General features: G+C 36.4%; 1 protein-coding gene across 2 annotated transcripts in view; it reads left to right on the forward strand.

Annotated features, from left to right (window-relative positions):
• The window catches only part of Sugct (succinyl-CoA:glutarate-CoA transferase), a 735,919-nt gene that overhangs the window by 96,475 nt on the left and 623,016 nt on the right, over nt 1–16,428 (forward strand). For both annotated transcript variants that reach the window (XM_052728652.1, XM_052728653.1), the window contains exon 8: nt 1,094–1,237. In XM_052728652.1, coding sequence (XP_052584612.1) covers nt 1,094–1,237 — 144 coding nt within the window. The remainder of the gene's footprint in view (nt 1–1,093; nt 1,238–16,428) is intronic.

A 16,428-nucleotide genomic window follows, 5' to 3' on the forward strand; every position in this document is an offset into this window, starting at 1 on the left:
TAGGCAGGTGTAAGTGGGGGATAGAGTTGCTGGTGTGGTTCTGAAGAGAGGCAATCCTTAGGTGGAGGGAGTGTGTTGTTGGTGGCAACAATCTTGTGTCTTTGCAGAGAAGAGACCAGATATGCCTAGTGGGGATGAGTAGTTTGGCCAGGGTGGTTAGAGTTGAGTTAGGAGCGGGTGTATGGGCTCCCTGGGTCGAGATGCAGGCAAGAATGTGGGACAGGGGTGAATGGCATTGGTGGCTGCTTACATTGGGCCTCCATACCTGAAGAAGATGTGCCCAAAGTAGTGGAGGAACAATTTTTTGAAGTTTGATTAAGGTCTTAGCACTAGTTATAGTGAAATTTTAATGATTAAACTGCTTTTCAACATTAAAATATTTGTACTCATTTTTAGGGATTATATGTCTTTGGTTGTCGCTAAGGTTCATCACATAGTATTACTATTTTTAGCTTTTTATAAATTTCTGCAGAAGTACATGTAAATATTAATCAGCTTGCTTTGTCTTTTTTAAATATAATTTTAAAATTATTTTTTAAAGTCAATATACAAAGTGATGGGTTTCATTATGATATTTTCACACATATGTGTCATTATGAATCTTTTTAAAAGGCATATGCCATTAGGATATTTGCCAGCTATTAGCATGATTATAAGGAAACTAAACCAGGTTTTTTTGCCTTCTTCTCTTCCTCTTCCTTCTGCTGTTTCTGTTATAAAACAGCATTTCATCCAACAGGAGAAAAACAATATTTCAACTCTTTTCTGGCAGATTAACATACATTTACATTCAAATCCAGCAATTCATTTATTACTTTTTCCTTTAAATAAAGATTTCTTACTTCCTTTAACTTGGTTTAGGTTGGTTTGTATGCCTCTTGAGAAATACAGTGATAAATATACATTTATTATAAATACATTTCTATCAATTGATATCCTTAATACTAATATTTAGATTTATTCATGTGTATGTGTCTGCTCATGTGTAGATATGAATGCTTCAAATATTCTTTTGTTTAGCCACAGAATGTCTGAAAAATATAAGATGGTTCATTATTTAATTTCTGTTTTTCCCATTCAACCCTCAAATCAGGATGGAGAGCCTGTTCGCCCAGGAGTGGCCATGACTGACCTTGCCACTGGCCTGTTTGCCTATGGAGCCATTATGGCTGGCCTCATACGACGTTACAGAACTGGAAAAGGACTGTTCATTGATTGTAATCTATTGTCATCTCAGGTACCAACCCAAATATCATTTTAATTTGATATAACAATGTATTTGGGTTATACTTTTTTAGATAGAATCCTATGGTCACATGCCATTAAAATTGAAAAAACAAACAACCCCTCATAAACTGCTTTGCTTTGATATTTGCTTTCATAGGAAATCATTCAAATATGAAATCACCTAAAAAACTGTGACAATTTTGTTACAATTTAAACGTGTTGTTGAATTAGAATTCCCAGGTCATTCAGTGGGAGAACTTCCCTTGTGAGACCACAGTACAGTTGCCTCTATTTCACTGTCTTATGAGCTCCGTAACATCCTTTGATGCCATTTCTTCACCTTTTATGTGCCATGGACTCTCGTGTAAGTCTGGCAAAATAAATGGACCTTATCTTGGGATCATAGATTTAAGTTCATAAGATGAGGTAATTGGATTACAAAAGAACTAAGTTATATGGAAATATTTATCTAAATGTAAAAATCATTATTGTGTTATCACAATATATGGCTTTTACTAACATTAAAATTTATGGAAATTGACTATGCTAGGTAAGTGCTCTGCTCCTATGCTATATTCCCAGCCCTCTTTTTGTTCTCCATTTTGAGATGGTCTCACTAAGTTGATTGGCCTTGACCTCAAAACATAGCCCAGGGAGACTTTGAACTGGACCTCTTTCTACTTTAGCCTCTGGTGATATAATAGTGATTGCAACACCATTAAATTTTGATGTAATGTTAAGAAGAAATGATATTTCAAGAAATATGCAATAGATAATATGATATGGAGTGAAAATGATATAAGAGGATATATAAAATTATCAGTGATCAAGTCATAGATATTGCTAATCCTCTGGTGGTTTCATTGCTTGGCTTCATAATTGTTTAGGTCAGAGGTTGATGAAAATAAAGATATCCTTTTGTACACCCATGCTATTTAACTCCTAGAACTCTGTCCATAGACTAACCTCCCTGGTTTAGACAGTTACAGCTACACCCTAGCAAGCACAGGACTGGTGAAACGGAGGGGTTAATTCACTTTTAACATGACATTTTGCCTCCTTTACTGGATCAGACCCAGATGCTGTACCATATGTGGAAGTTGATTCTGAATAGATAATTTTTCAGGGATAGGAAAAAGAAAATATCTAATTTGTGCAAGGAGACATTTTACTGTGGGAAAATTACTTTCTAGACATAGAGATCTCAGTTGGGAATTTTAGATTTAAGTGGCATACATGGGAAAATAGTAAACTTGGAACACTACATTGGAGATTTTTTTCTCTTAGGCAAAATTAAGGAGGTGTATAGAAATAAAAAAGTCGATATGGTTGATGGTAAAATAATGTGTATGAGTTTTTAACAGCAATGTTGAGTCACTGTCAGAATTTTAATGGTTTTGTAAAAGGACAAAAGAACTCTCTTCAAATGAGTTATTTTGCTTCTTCACAGAAAGCCATAGATGGTAGTTATGGGAAGGAACTAAAAGTCTTTTCTTTGTCTGTGTTAATAGCTGTAATGAACCTAAGGTAAGTTAAGTAACCAAATAAAACTTATATATCCAATAAATGTGGAAGACATGAAAGTTTTATAGGTGAGGGACATGTGTAATCTTACAGGGCTCTAGGCTTTGTAGGTCCTACTGTCTGTGTCTTGAAATGCTTAACATTTCTGAACAGAAGATTTTTTCATTTTCATTTTTCACCAAGCTTCCCAAATAATGTATAGATAGTCATAATTTTGTCTGTATTAACTTCTTTACTTTATACTCAATTATGAATGAATACATTAACTTTGGGAACAATTATCCATTATAGTATAGTAGAGGTTAAACAATCTTCTAGCACTGAATTGGTGAGTCCTATGTAGAATATATTCTCACCTGCAAGACTGCTTCATAATGAGTAAATTCATGTCTACATACACACAGATATTTATTAAAGTCATTATTGTGTGTGTGTGTCTGTGTGTCTTTGTATGTTTGTATTGAGGCATGGTTGATTCATGTTGATTCTTGAGACTGTAAACTCCAATAGTGTAAGGAAAATGTCTTTTTGTGCTTTTCACATCATCTTTAATGCTCAGCTCAATATTCGTCAAATATCAAGTTATCATTGGTATTATAGTTTGAATGAGAAATATCCTCCATAGGCTTATATGTTTGAAAATTTAGTTCCAAGCTGATGGTACTGTTTGGGAAGGGTATGAAACCCCTGGGTAACTTGTCAGAGGAAGTGTGTCTTTTGGGGGTAGTGGAGGTTTTATAGTCTGGCCCCATTTCCTTTTTTCTGTCTGCTTCCTTATTGCTAACACAGTGTGATGTGCTAGACTCTGCTCCTGCTACCATACCTTCCCTTCCTGCTGACACACCTCCTTTGCCAAGATGGAATGATCCCCTGAAACTGTTAGCCAGAATAAACACACTTCTTCCTTTAAATAGTGTCTTCTCAGGTATTTGGTCATGGCAATGAGAAAAACAATCAGCACAGAAAATTGGTACTGAGAAGTGGGGCTTTTGTTTTTATAAATTTAATCATGTACTTCTTAGGCTTTAGAACTGGTTTACAGGAGGAGTGTCTTAGTTTGGGTTTCTGTTGCTGTGAAGAGACACCATGATCACAATAACTCTTACAAAGGAAGCATTTAATTGGGATGGCTTGCTTACACTTCAGAGATTCAGTACATTATCATCATGGTGGGAAACATAGCCGCTTGCAGGCAGACATGGTGCTGGAGAAGTAACTGAGAGTCCTACATCTTTCAGGCAACGCAAGTCCATGGAAACACTGGGAGGTGTCCTGAGCATAGGAAATCTCCAAGTCCACCCCGACAGTGACACACTTCCTCAAACAAGGCCATACCCACTCCAAAAAAGCCATACCTCCTAATAGTGCCACTTCCTCTGAGATTATAGGGGCCAATTACATTCAGACTACCACAGGAATGTGGAAGATTTGGAACTTTGGGCTAGAAAATCCACAGAATGCTGTGAGAAGAGCTTAATGGGCTATTCTGGTGGGAGTTCGGAAGACTGAATGATAAGTGGTGTGCAGACAGTAGAGGCCTGGGCTAAGTGAGGTTTCAGAGGGAAACAGAGACTGTCTAGAACTGGGCTCCCTATAATTACATTGGGGCAAAGAAACTTGGCAGTACTCTGCTCATGGGTGAGAGCTTGTGTGAGGTTGAATTAAAAAGCAATAGATTAATTTCATTGGTAGAGGAAATTTCAAGGTAGCATAGCATTCAGTCTGTGACATGGCTACTTCTCACTGTTCTTATTCACATTGACAGTGAGAGTAAAAGGATGAAATACATGAAGTTTAGCAAGGAATGTTGTGTGAGCAAGTTTAAAATTGTGGACAAGGAGCAGAACATTCAGAGGACAAAGCATTTATAATTGTTCAAGAGTAACCTCACTGTCTTCAATAGGAAAAGTGCCCTGAAGGCATTAGCTCACCCATCAAAGGCCCAACTTGTAAAAATGAAAATTTATTTGGAAGGAGAAAGCAGCCTAACTGAGCATACCACAGAATGGGGTTTTTTGCTGGAAACAATTGCCTAGGAAAGTGATATTGCAGATTCATCATCTACAAAGGCATACCCAGGAATTACAGCTGTGGTTCAAAACAGCCAGGCTACATCTTGGGCTGGCAGCAGAACTTGACAATGTAGTCTAACTTTTACTGATATTGCTAGCATGAAAAATGCAAGACTGAGAGATCATGGATCCTTACTCCAAAGTTCCAGGGAGCTACTGAGACCAGGCAGTGTGTGACCATGTTAGAGCTTCTGTAAAGCGGCCCTGAAAGGCTATTGCATGAAGCTGGGATTTTATCAGTCTCATTTGAAGTGGAGGCCCCAGAATGTTGGAGATGCCAGGACCATAGGACATCCATCAAGGAAAGAGCCAGACATGGAATGGAGCCTGTGTAAGAGAGAGAATATGTATGTTATACACAACAGAGGAACCAGGCCAGCCAAACCCTCTGGAGAACAGAAGAATCCATCATGAGTCCAGGATGCCTGGTTTGGTGCTTTAGGATTGAGTGGTTGCCCTGAAAGGGTTTGGTCTTCCTTTGGTCCAGTTTTTTTCCTTGGTATGTTTCCATTCCTCCCTTTTGCAGTGAATGTCTATTTTGTGCCATTATATATTGGAAGTATGTAACTTGTTTAAGTATGTAACTCAACCCATAGTTAAGAGATTGTGTTTCAAAAGAGAATTTGGACTTTTGAACAGTGCTGGGACTGAGTGTCTATGGGAAATTTTGAAGTTGATTTAATGCATTTTGCACTGTTGAGTTGACCATTAACATAGTATGGGCTCAGAGTCCAAATGTGGTTTGAGTGCAGAATGTCCCTCCTAGATTTAGGCATTTGAATGCTTGGTTCCTGAGCTGGTGGCTCTGTTTGGGGTGCTTATGGAGCCTTTAGGAGATAGAATCTTACCAGAGGAAGTGGGTCCCTAAGGCAGACCTTGAGGTTTTATAGCCAGGCCCCACTTCTTTTTTTCTGTTTCATGATTGATAAGGCAATCTGAGCTTCCAGACTCCTGCTCCTGCTCCTAATGCTTTCCCTGTAAAGAGAAGCTTCTTTGGTGAGGCATTATGGCCACGCTTACTTATAGGTGTAAGGGGTATAAGGTTAAGATTTAGAATGTGTAAGACAAATTGCTAAATGGTCTTATTAATAAAAAATCCAGAGCTAGATATTGGGGTAAAAACTGAGAGATCAGAAAAGTAGAAAGAAGCCAGCCATGCTCTTACCACTTGGAAATCCTCAGCCAAAGAGAGCTACTTCTTGTATACCCTATATGCCTTTCTGTTCTGCATCTCACTTCCTCTCTCCACCCAGCTACATCACTTCCTGTCTTTCTGTACAGACCTCCAGACCTCTATGGTTAGTGCTGGCATTAAATGCATGTGCCACCATGCCTGTCTCTGTTCTCAGTGTGGCCTTGAACTCACAGAGATCCGGATGTTTCTCTGCCCCTCAAATGCTAGGGTTAAAGACATATGCTACCATTGCCTGACTTTTATGTTTAATATAGTGGCTGGCTTTTTCCTCTGATCTTCAGATAAGCTTTATTAGGGTGCACAATATATTGGGGACACAATATATCACCACAAGAATGTGCTTAGGAATTATGGTGGTCTAGCAGATAGGTGGCAGTAGATTCTCTTCTAAGATCCATGACCTCACTAAGCCCCAGGAAATCTGACTGTGTTTCTAGGAGCAGGCATGATTTCCCTTTTGTTGAGTGAGCCTTAAATTCATTTGGACAGCTGTTGGTTATCTATGACATGTAAGTACCACTTACTGTACTGTCTTATTTATCTTTCTATTGTGATAAAACACAATGAACAAGGCAACTTATAGAAGGAAGAGTTTATTGTGGGTTTACAGTGCCAGAGGTTTAGAGTCTATGATAGAAGAATGGAAGTAGCTGGTGACGGATGATATAGCATCTAAAAACTCATATCTTGAACCACAAACAGGAAACAGAGAAGGCTAACTCAAAATGACATGAGTCTTGAAACCTCAAAGTCTGCCCCAATGACATACTTCCTCTTCCAATGCCATACCTCCTAAGCCTCCACAATGAGAACCTAGCATTCAAATGCCCAAGACTTATGGTGGACTCTTTATTCAAACTACCACATGCAATTTATGGTAATCTTTTCTGTGCTGGTCATTGCTGTGGTTCATAGGTTTCACAACTGGGAAGGACTATTAATTGCTTTGCTCTCTTGGCAGCTTGAACTTTATTTTCTGGCACTATGGAAGTTTGACTGCAGGAAGGAGACTTTCAGGTTAGGTACAGGTTTAATCGTCTGAGTCCTGTTCCTTAAGTGTGCAGTGTCTTCTGCAATAGGTTATTAGCTTCAAGCTCTAAGAGGCAACCAGGGGCAGTAGCAGTAGCCTATATTGTCTTCAGAGACACATGGATCACCCTGACCAAACACTTGAAAGGAAGTTTCTTATGGCCGGAGTACTAGGGTTTTTGTTAAGTGTATGGTTCTTGTGGGGAGCTTTGTCAGGCCAAATGGCATAACTTTATCTATATCTATATCATCTATATTTCTCTATATATTATATAATGATATATGTGTGTGCATGTGTGTTTTATACATACATAGACACACACACTTGAAAGCATTATATTTAGTTTTAGGTAAATATAAAATAATGTGATTCCTTAAGGATTTATGAAACAATCTTAGTGTTATTTGTTCCCTTCCTTCCTTTTCCTTCTGTATTGACCTCTCTCTTTCCTCTCCAGTTGGAGCCTCCTGCCATTTTTTTCTGTTTCTGCCTTCATATGACTGGTATCCTGCTCTTCTCTAAATGCTTTCCCCACCATGGTCCATTTATATTCTCTTGGTTTCTGCAGTTATTTCATGTCATATACTCACATCTGAAGATTTAGAGCTAGGAACTACAGCTGAGAGAAAATATGTGGCATTTATCTTTCTCGGTTTTTTTCAATACAAAGTTTTTAATATTTTTGAGAATTTCATACCTAAGTTCAGTATTTACATCATTTCTACCCCTCCTTCTTTCTTCCAAGGCCTTCTAATGCCAACTTCCTCTCAAATCCATGATCCCTTCTTCTATAATTAAGGTTGCTTTACACACACACACACACACACACACACACACACACACACATACACACCCCTTACTGCGGTGGTTTGAGTAGGAATGGTCCCTAGAGACTCATGTGTTTGAATGCTTAGCCCATAGGGAATAGCACATTAGGAGATGTGGTCTTGTTGGAGGAAGTGTGTCACTGTGGGGGCAGGCTTTGAGGTCTTATGTGCTCAAACTATGCCCAGTGTGGCACTCAGTCTCCTTCTGCTGCCTGTGGATCAAGATGTAGAACTCTCAGCTCCTCTCCAGCGCCATGTCTCCCTATATGCTGTCATTCTTCTTGCCATGACAATAATGGTGTAAACATCTGAAACTGTAAGCCAGCCTCAGTTAAATGCTTTCCTTTATAAGAGTTGCTGTGGTTATGATGTGTCTTCACAGCAATAGAAATTCTAACTAAGACACCCACTAAGTTCATTTTGTGGTATAGTTCTTATGTGCCTGTGTTGAGGGATGACCACTTGGTATTGGATAACTGATTGGGGGATTGTCCCTGAAACAGTGGATTCTCCCTCTCTTAGCAGCCATTGATTGCCTGTAGTTTTTCATATAAAGGAGCCTTGTGAACTTTCCCCCATCCACGTTTGCATGTAGAGAGGTGATGCAATTATGCAAGTCACCATATGGTTGATGTTTCATGATTGCATGTTTCATCATTCCTGTTATGTCTTGAAGACTCTATATAGTTGCAGGTGTTCTGGTCCTCAGGCTCTTAAACTCTTCCTCTTCATCCATAATTTTGCCTGAGCCCCAGGTGTACGGATGGCATTTTAGATAATACCAACTGGGGATGGGTACCCTATGGTCACTTGTTCTCTATGTTTTGACCAGTTGCAAATCTCTGTAATACCCTTCACATGCTGATAAAAGAATCTTCTTCGATGATGGCTGAGAGCTACACTTATTTGTAGGTATGAGGACAAGTATTTAGAATACAGTTAGAAATCATTTTGGTTTAGGAAAATGGTGGTAGTAGGTTTTTCTCTAGGATCTATGACATCTCCAGCCATAGGAGGTTGCCTAAGTTTACAGTACCAGACAAGAATTCCTTCATATCGAGCAGGCTTTATGTTGACTCAGATAACTGATTTTTGTGCAGGGTGTTAGATGTGAATCTAGTTTCATAATTTTATACACGGACATCCAATTTTGCCAGCACCATTTGTTATTGATACTGTCTTTCCTCAGTGTGTACTTTAGGAATCTTTGTCAAATGTCAGATGGATCTAATTACATGCACTTGTTTTTTGGCTCTTCTGTTTTATTCCATTGAAGACCTTATCTGCTTATATCAGGAAAGTTTTGTGTTGACTCATTGTTGTAAATTAGATTGATGCCTGAAAGTCAGAACTTGCATTAGCTATGGGGCTAACTCTATTCACCCTATATTAGGAATGAGTAAGAAGTGTTGCCTCAAATAATTATATGAGATTATTTTGACTAAGGGGACTATGGATATTGAGTAGATAATCCATAAATATTTACTGTACTGGCATACATGATTGTTTGAAGATGAAATACAATAAAGGATGTGAAAAAAGCATTGCAAATTGGAAAGTATTCTGTTGATGACTGTCATTTGGATAATTTGGTTAGTGCAATATATTTCACAGGGTTAGATATGTGCTGAGGTTGAAAAGTTACATATTAACATAATTATTTTATTATTGTATCTACAACTTTTCACAATAGAGGAATATTGATTAATTTCACTTTGTCTTTCAATTTTAAAAACATATGTAGAGTCTAGATCTCAAAATAAAACCACAAAATTATTAAAATCTGCTTCATATATATGAGAAATGTTATTTTTAGATATTTTTCAAAGTAGCATGATAGGAAACTTCTCTTTTTAAAAGAATTATTCCTTTTATTTATTTTTAATATAAATATTTGTTCACCCACATTTAGCACATAGCACTTGTTTTTAGTTTCAGCCGCCTGGAAAATAACTTTTTTCATACAGTGGTCAAAAACTACTACTTGTTTTGATCACATTATATAGGCTGATGAATGACATTCAATGTCAGCCACTAAAAATGTGATTTGAAACTCTCTTAAAAGTGATCGACTTTACAATAGACAAATTATGCTTGATTTGAATAGTAGCTAATTATTAACTCAGAGATGATTGCCTCAACCACAACAAAACCGTTTCACCGAGTTCACTGTGGAGACATGATGGTGCCCGGGATGTGGTTTGTAGTGGGCACCAAATATTTTGTAGTTTCAAAGCTATAAACTTTTAACCCTTGTCATAAAATTCTTTTGATTTTCTTTTAGTCTTAATATGATTTAAAGTTGTTCACTCAAGATTGTCTAATGTCAGCATCTAAATACTGTGTCCTTAGATGATATTGGTAAAGAGCAAGGAAGTGGGTGTGGATGTGGTTCCAATTACTCTTGTGCTCTTACTCTTCTGTTGTGGCTTTCAGAAATATCTTTTGTAAGTTTAATATCCTTCCTGTACGTAATTGTATCCAGGCTTCCTTAATTATTCTATAGTGAGTTAGTGTTTTAGCTCTACAGTTATTTTCACAGATAGAGCATTTTGTCACTTTTGATGCTCCAGTCTTTCCCTGTATTTGAGTGTTGTTCATATTACATGTACATAAACATGTTAGGATTTATAAAAATTTAACTTGTTCTAGTACAGTTTTGTCAGTAAACTTTCAGAATCGCAAACAAGTGTACTCATCTGAAATTTATCATTTTGTTCTGTTATATACACTTGTGTTTGTAATATTCATTTTACTTTAAAAAGGTTAATTTTATTGAAGTATATATAAAATCCACTTTAAATGTCAACTTAATAATTTTTTATAAATTTATAAAGTTATAAATCCACTATTATAAATAAAGATTTGAAGTGAATATTCATTCAGTGACCTCTGGTTTCAGGTGAGGCCAGGGCAGACCTGCTTGAGTCAGGGAGGGATCTATCGATGGGCAGATTCAGCAGAATTCAGGGCTGATTTTAATGTCTGTTACCCTAGGAATGTGAAATTTGTTGTTTTTTCTATAAAATATTAAAAGGTATATTGTGTAATTGCATTGCTATAAAGATGAATATGGTTAATTATTTTGTTTGCTACTATTACATTATTATTTTTGTTTTACAATTTTAAAGAAAGAAATTAAAATTAAATATTTTTATGCCCCTCAAGTATTGTGACTATCAGACACTATGTCTGTTGAACCAATTAAAGTGGTTCTGGAAGAAGCATGGTAAGAAAGGTCTGCAAATGTACCAAATAAGTGAGGAGAAAAGAAACTTGTGCATTCAGGAAGGAACTGGAACTGAAAACTAAGATCGTGTTGAGGTGCAGGTAGGGGATTGACAGGTGCAGGAGCATGTAATCTGTGGTGAAGGGAGCTGAGACTGTGCAGTAGGGGAAGAGTAAGTAGGGACATAGAAAGTTCAAAAGCTCAGGAACAGTGATTTGGAATTTTAATATCTCTTTTAAGAGGCCCTTTGCATTCTTGCTTTAAAGACCCCATCAATCGTTGCCTATCTGTTGTCGGTTTTTGTAATTAAATTAGGTTTATTTTAAAACATTTCATATCTGTGTACTGTATTTACATAATTTACCCCTACTTCCCTCCCTTCTAACCCCTTCCATATCTTCAACCTCCGTTTCCTTTCAAATTCATGGCCTCTTTTTCTTTAATTATTATCGTTACACGCACACACACACACACACACACACACACACACACACACACACACACACATCCTGCTGAGTCCATTTAGTGTTGCTCATGTGTGTGTGTTTTAAGCACTGACTACATGATATTGGGTAAAACAATTAGAGGGCTCATCACTGGGGGAAGATTAACTCTCCTTTAATTGACTATAGTTCATCTTTCACACATTCACGTTGGCATGTCAATTGGTGGTGTCATTATTGAGGTTTTTGTTTAAGCAAGCATATTATTGAGACTTCAAGGACACAACTTCCTGGTTATATATAGAGGACACTATTTTTCAGTAGACTTCATGGTCCTCTGGCTCTTAATTTTTTTCTGCCTTTCTCTGAGTTTTAGGTGTGGGAGTTGTGCTATAGATGTTATCAGTTGAGGCACCCCACAGTCAGTTGTTCTTTGTATTTTGACCAGTTACTTTCTGTAATTGTCTCCTTCAGTTGGAAAATAAAAGCTTCTTTGATGAGGGGTGAGAGCTACACTTATCTGTGGATATAAGGATAAGTATTTTGAGTGCAGTTAGGAATTATACCTTTTTCGGAAAGTGGCAGTAGTAGGTTCTCCTTTAAGTTCCATTTCCCCAGTAGCTGTGGGCAGTTGGGTAGATTTTTAGGACCAGGCATAATTACCTTCCTGTATAGTGGACCTTAAGTTCAATTAGAGAGCTGTTGTTTACCACCACGATGTAAGTGCCCCTCTTGTACCTTTAGAGATAAATTGCCATGCTGGTCATTGTTGTGGTTCATAGGCATCACAGCTAGGTGTGACTACTGACACTTGGCAGCTTGTATTACCTTCCAGTACTATTAAAGCTAGTTTTCAGGAAAAAGCCTTTGAGTAAGATCCAGCTCAATTCTTTCAAGTCCTGTGTCTTGAGTTCATGGTGTCTTCAGCAATAGGGACTGACTTTCAGTTTGTGGGAGTTAACCAAGGGCAACAATAATATTTTGTATTGTTCTTGTAGTCTCTTGGGCTCTTCTGACCAACAACTCAAGGAGATTTCTCATGCTTGCTGCTCGGATTTTTCTTATATAGTCAACGACTCTTGGGGGGATCATTAAACTATATATACATATATGCACATATATTTATATATTGTATTAATTTTAGGTAAATATAAAATAGTACAAATTCCTGATGGATTTTCCAAACATCCACAGTGTTATTTATTCCTTCTTCTTCCCTCTGTTACTGTACTGTCTTACCTTCTCCTTTCCAATTAAATCCACCCAACCCTGCATAGTTCATTGAAGAAGAAACAAAAATGTCTTAAGTAATACCTTGAAAGTGTTAATCATCCTTAGCAATTATGGAAATGCAAATTAAAACAACTTTGAGATTTATTTTATCCAGTGAAAATAGTTAAGATCAACAAAACAGCTGTCAACAAATGCTAATGATGCAGGGAAAGGGGAGCTATTACTCACCATAGTTTGGTTGCAAACTGGTGCAGCCACTCTGGAAATCAGTATGGAGAATTCTCAAACAGTTAAAAATAAATTTACCACATGACACAACTTTGTAACTCCTTGGCATATGTCCAAAGGACTTGGCATCCTACCCATACATACTTGCTCAGTCATGTTCATTGCTACTTTAGTCACAAGAGCTAGAAAATGGAAACAACCTATATATCCTTCAACTGATGAGTTGATAATGAAATGTGGTTCATGTATGCAATGGAATGCTATCTAGGTATAAAGAAAAGTAGAACCAGGAAATTCACAGATGAGTAGATGGAACTAGGAAATAGAAAACATTACATTGAGTGAGGTAACCCAGACCCAGAAAGACAAATGCCACATGTTCTGTCATAACACTAGTTTCTAATTCCAAACATTCACATGTGAGTATATAACTTGGAGTAACTGAAGAAACTAGGAAAGTAAACAGAGACCATTCAGATGGAGGGGAAGGAACTCTAGACAGAGTGGACTATCAGGGTAAGGGAGATATGAAGTGGGAAATGGAAAAACAAAACTGGCCAATTTTAAATCTTAGTCTCACATTCATTATGTAAGCAATGCGTCCTGTAATTAAAACCCTTCTCTGCTCTATTAGTTTTGAACTCAGGTTATGTGTATGGATGTTAATATTTACCTGCTGTTTTCTTTGGCTCTTAAGATTTTTCAAGTTTCCACTTCTATGAAAAATGCTATGGGAATTGCACAAAACCTGTAGGCAGCTAATTTTTTTTCACAATAGAAATTCTTCCAATTAATGAATATAGGCATTTGTTTGGGCCCTTTTCAGTTTCTTTAATCAATATTTTATACTTTTCAATGTGTATGTATTTCATCTCTTTGGTTGAATGTATCCTCAAGATATTTTGTTTTTAGTAATATGTGAAATCATGTTCTTGATTTCTTTTGGAGACAGTTACTAGCAGGTGTGTGTGTGGTTTGTGTGTATGAAGTCTTAAGATTTCCTCTGTATATAAAATCACTTCTGCAAATGCAGACAGTTTTACTTTTTCTTATATTCACTTGGAAGCTTTTGACTTCTTTTTGCCTAATTGCCCTGCTTAGAATTTCTAGTATTACATTGAATAGAAGTATCCAGGTCTTGTTTCCAGTCTCAGAGGAAAAGCTTTATATTTCACTGTTGATTATTGTTTTAACTATGCACTAGCCTATCTTACTTTTGCTGCATTGAAATATATTTTCTCTATAACTAATTTGTGGAGAGATTTTTAATCATGAGGGAAAGTTGAATTTTACCAAATACTTTATTCATTGATCAAGAGAATTATATGGTTTTTATCTCTCATTCTGTTAATGTAAACAAAACATTCTGCAGTATAAAGAAAGAGCTAGATGGCTTATACTTTTTGATTTCAAAATATACTTCAAAGCTATCATGATTACAGCAGTATGGTATTTGAAGGTAAAAGACACATAACCCAAAGAAATAACATAGGAACCCCATAAATAAAACCACTGATTTTGAGTCAACTGATCCTTAACAAAGGGATCAGTAAAATACAATGGAAAGAAAGAAAATCTCTTCAATAAATAGCATTAGACCTGTGCATGGTGGCTTATGCCTGTAATCTTGGCACTTGAGGCAGAGGGATTGGTGTGAGTTTGAAGCTAGGCTAAGCTACATATTAAGTTCAAGGCTAGCCTGCATTTTAAAGTGAAATGTTGTCTTAGCAGCAGCAATAGTACCCCCCCCCCCCAGAATATATATTGGGATTGCATTAAACTAGAGAAAGCTTCTACATAGGAAAGAGAAAAACATAAATGCAGTGAGTAGAAGACCTAAAAATGGACAAAACATTCAGAAACCATACATATAATAAAAGATGTCCAAAATGTGTGAAGGACTAAACAAAACAATGGGAAAAATACAAACAAATTACTCAAAACTGTGCAAAAGAGCCGGACATTTCTCAAAATTATATTGATGTATGACCAACAGGGATATGAAAATATGTCCAACATATTTATCAACAAAAGGCAAATCAAAACATCAACGAGATACTATTTTTAATGTTTATAATTCTTTATAGCTTTCAGTTATAACATACCAGGAGTGCACTGTGAGAACTTAATTAGCTTCAGTACTTAGGAATGTGGATTTTATGGTTAATTTTATTTTGAAGGTGACTAAGTTATTTTAATTTCAAGTATCATCATGTAACAGCCTCTAAATGTTTTATTTTTCTATTATAGTAAATATGATATATTTATTACATACTTATTACATTTTAAAAATGTAATATACATAGTAAATATATTCTAGAAAATTTTATTTTAGTTTTAGTAAATATATTCTATTATATTCTTAGTAAATATAATGGTAAATGTAACATACTTGTTACATACTTATTACATTACTTATAGTATACTTAATACATTTTACCTTAAAGGTTATTATTGATAGCCAATTATTTTTATATATTCAAATATGCTTAGGGAATAAGAAATTAAATTACATGGAAGTCATGTATCTGTCCATTCATCCAGCCATCTGTCCATCTATCCAACTGTAATTGTTTAGCATCTACTACATATCAGATAAAAATTTCTTGCCATATGGAACTTTTTGTTGTATTTGGAGATACTGAAGATATCAGCAAGAAATAAGTGATGAATTCACAGAAGGGAATGCACAGTTTGATAAAGTGGAAGGCTTACTTGCATTAATTAAATAGTGTTTTAGAAATATTCATGACAGGACAATGGATACAGAAATCTGAAGCAGGACAAAAATTGACAGATTCTAGAAACTAATGGAATGTTGAGATAACTGACTGAAAGATTCCTTGATTTTCCATAACAGAAATCTAAAGCATTTTTAAGACTTAGTATGATGATAATTGAAACTGAAGTAACTCAGTCCTGGTCACTAACTCTGGTCATTAAATAATACCCATCTGGAGAATAAAACATGTCTCAGATAAAACTCTATGCTCTAAAGTTAGTATAGGTCGTTTAAAGATTGGACCCTTTAAAGAATTAGGACTGTGTAATGGACTTTTATTTCTGTGGGGAAAGATTTCTGGGCAGAGAACCTGTTAAATCTCTAGAGCAGGAATTGAATCCTGCTGCTGTTTTCATGAATGGTAATAGAAACAACAAAGAGGAAAAGTCAGTTTAAAGTTTCCTGCTTCTTGGACTGCCTGGAGACTAATATTGAGACGGCTGGGAAAGAGCTGTATTGATTAAGTACGTCTTCCTAGCTGCCGTACTACAGGAGTGCTGTCAATCTGCTGACCTGTGTTGTCTTCTACAAGTTGTTTTTATCAGAGCTAAATTATTGTGACTTAATAACTTTGTGCTTCAACAAAGTACAATTTGTATAATATTTACAATGCACCTACATCTTCTAATCTTTTTAAA

The sequence above is a fragment of the Peromyscus californicus genome, unplaced genomic scaffold, assembly GCF_007827085.1.
Source record: "Peromyscus californicus insignis strain IS unplaced genomic scaffold, ASM782708v3 Scaffold_8__1_contigs__length_139910024, whole genome shotgun sequence".
Taxonomy (NCBI): domain Eukaryota; kingdom Metazoa; phylum Chordata; class Mammalia; order Rodentia; family Cricetidae; genus Peromyscus; species Peromyscus californicus.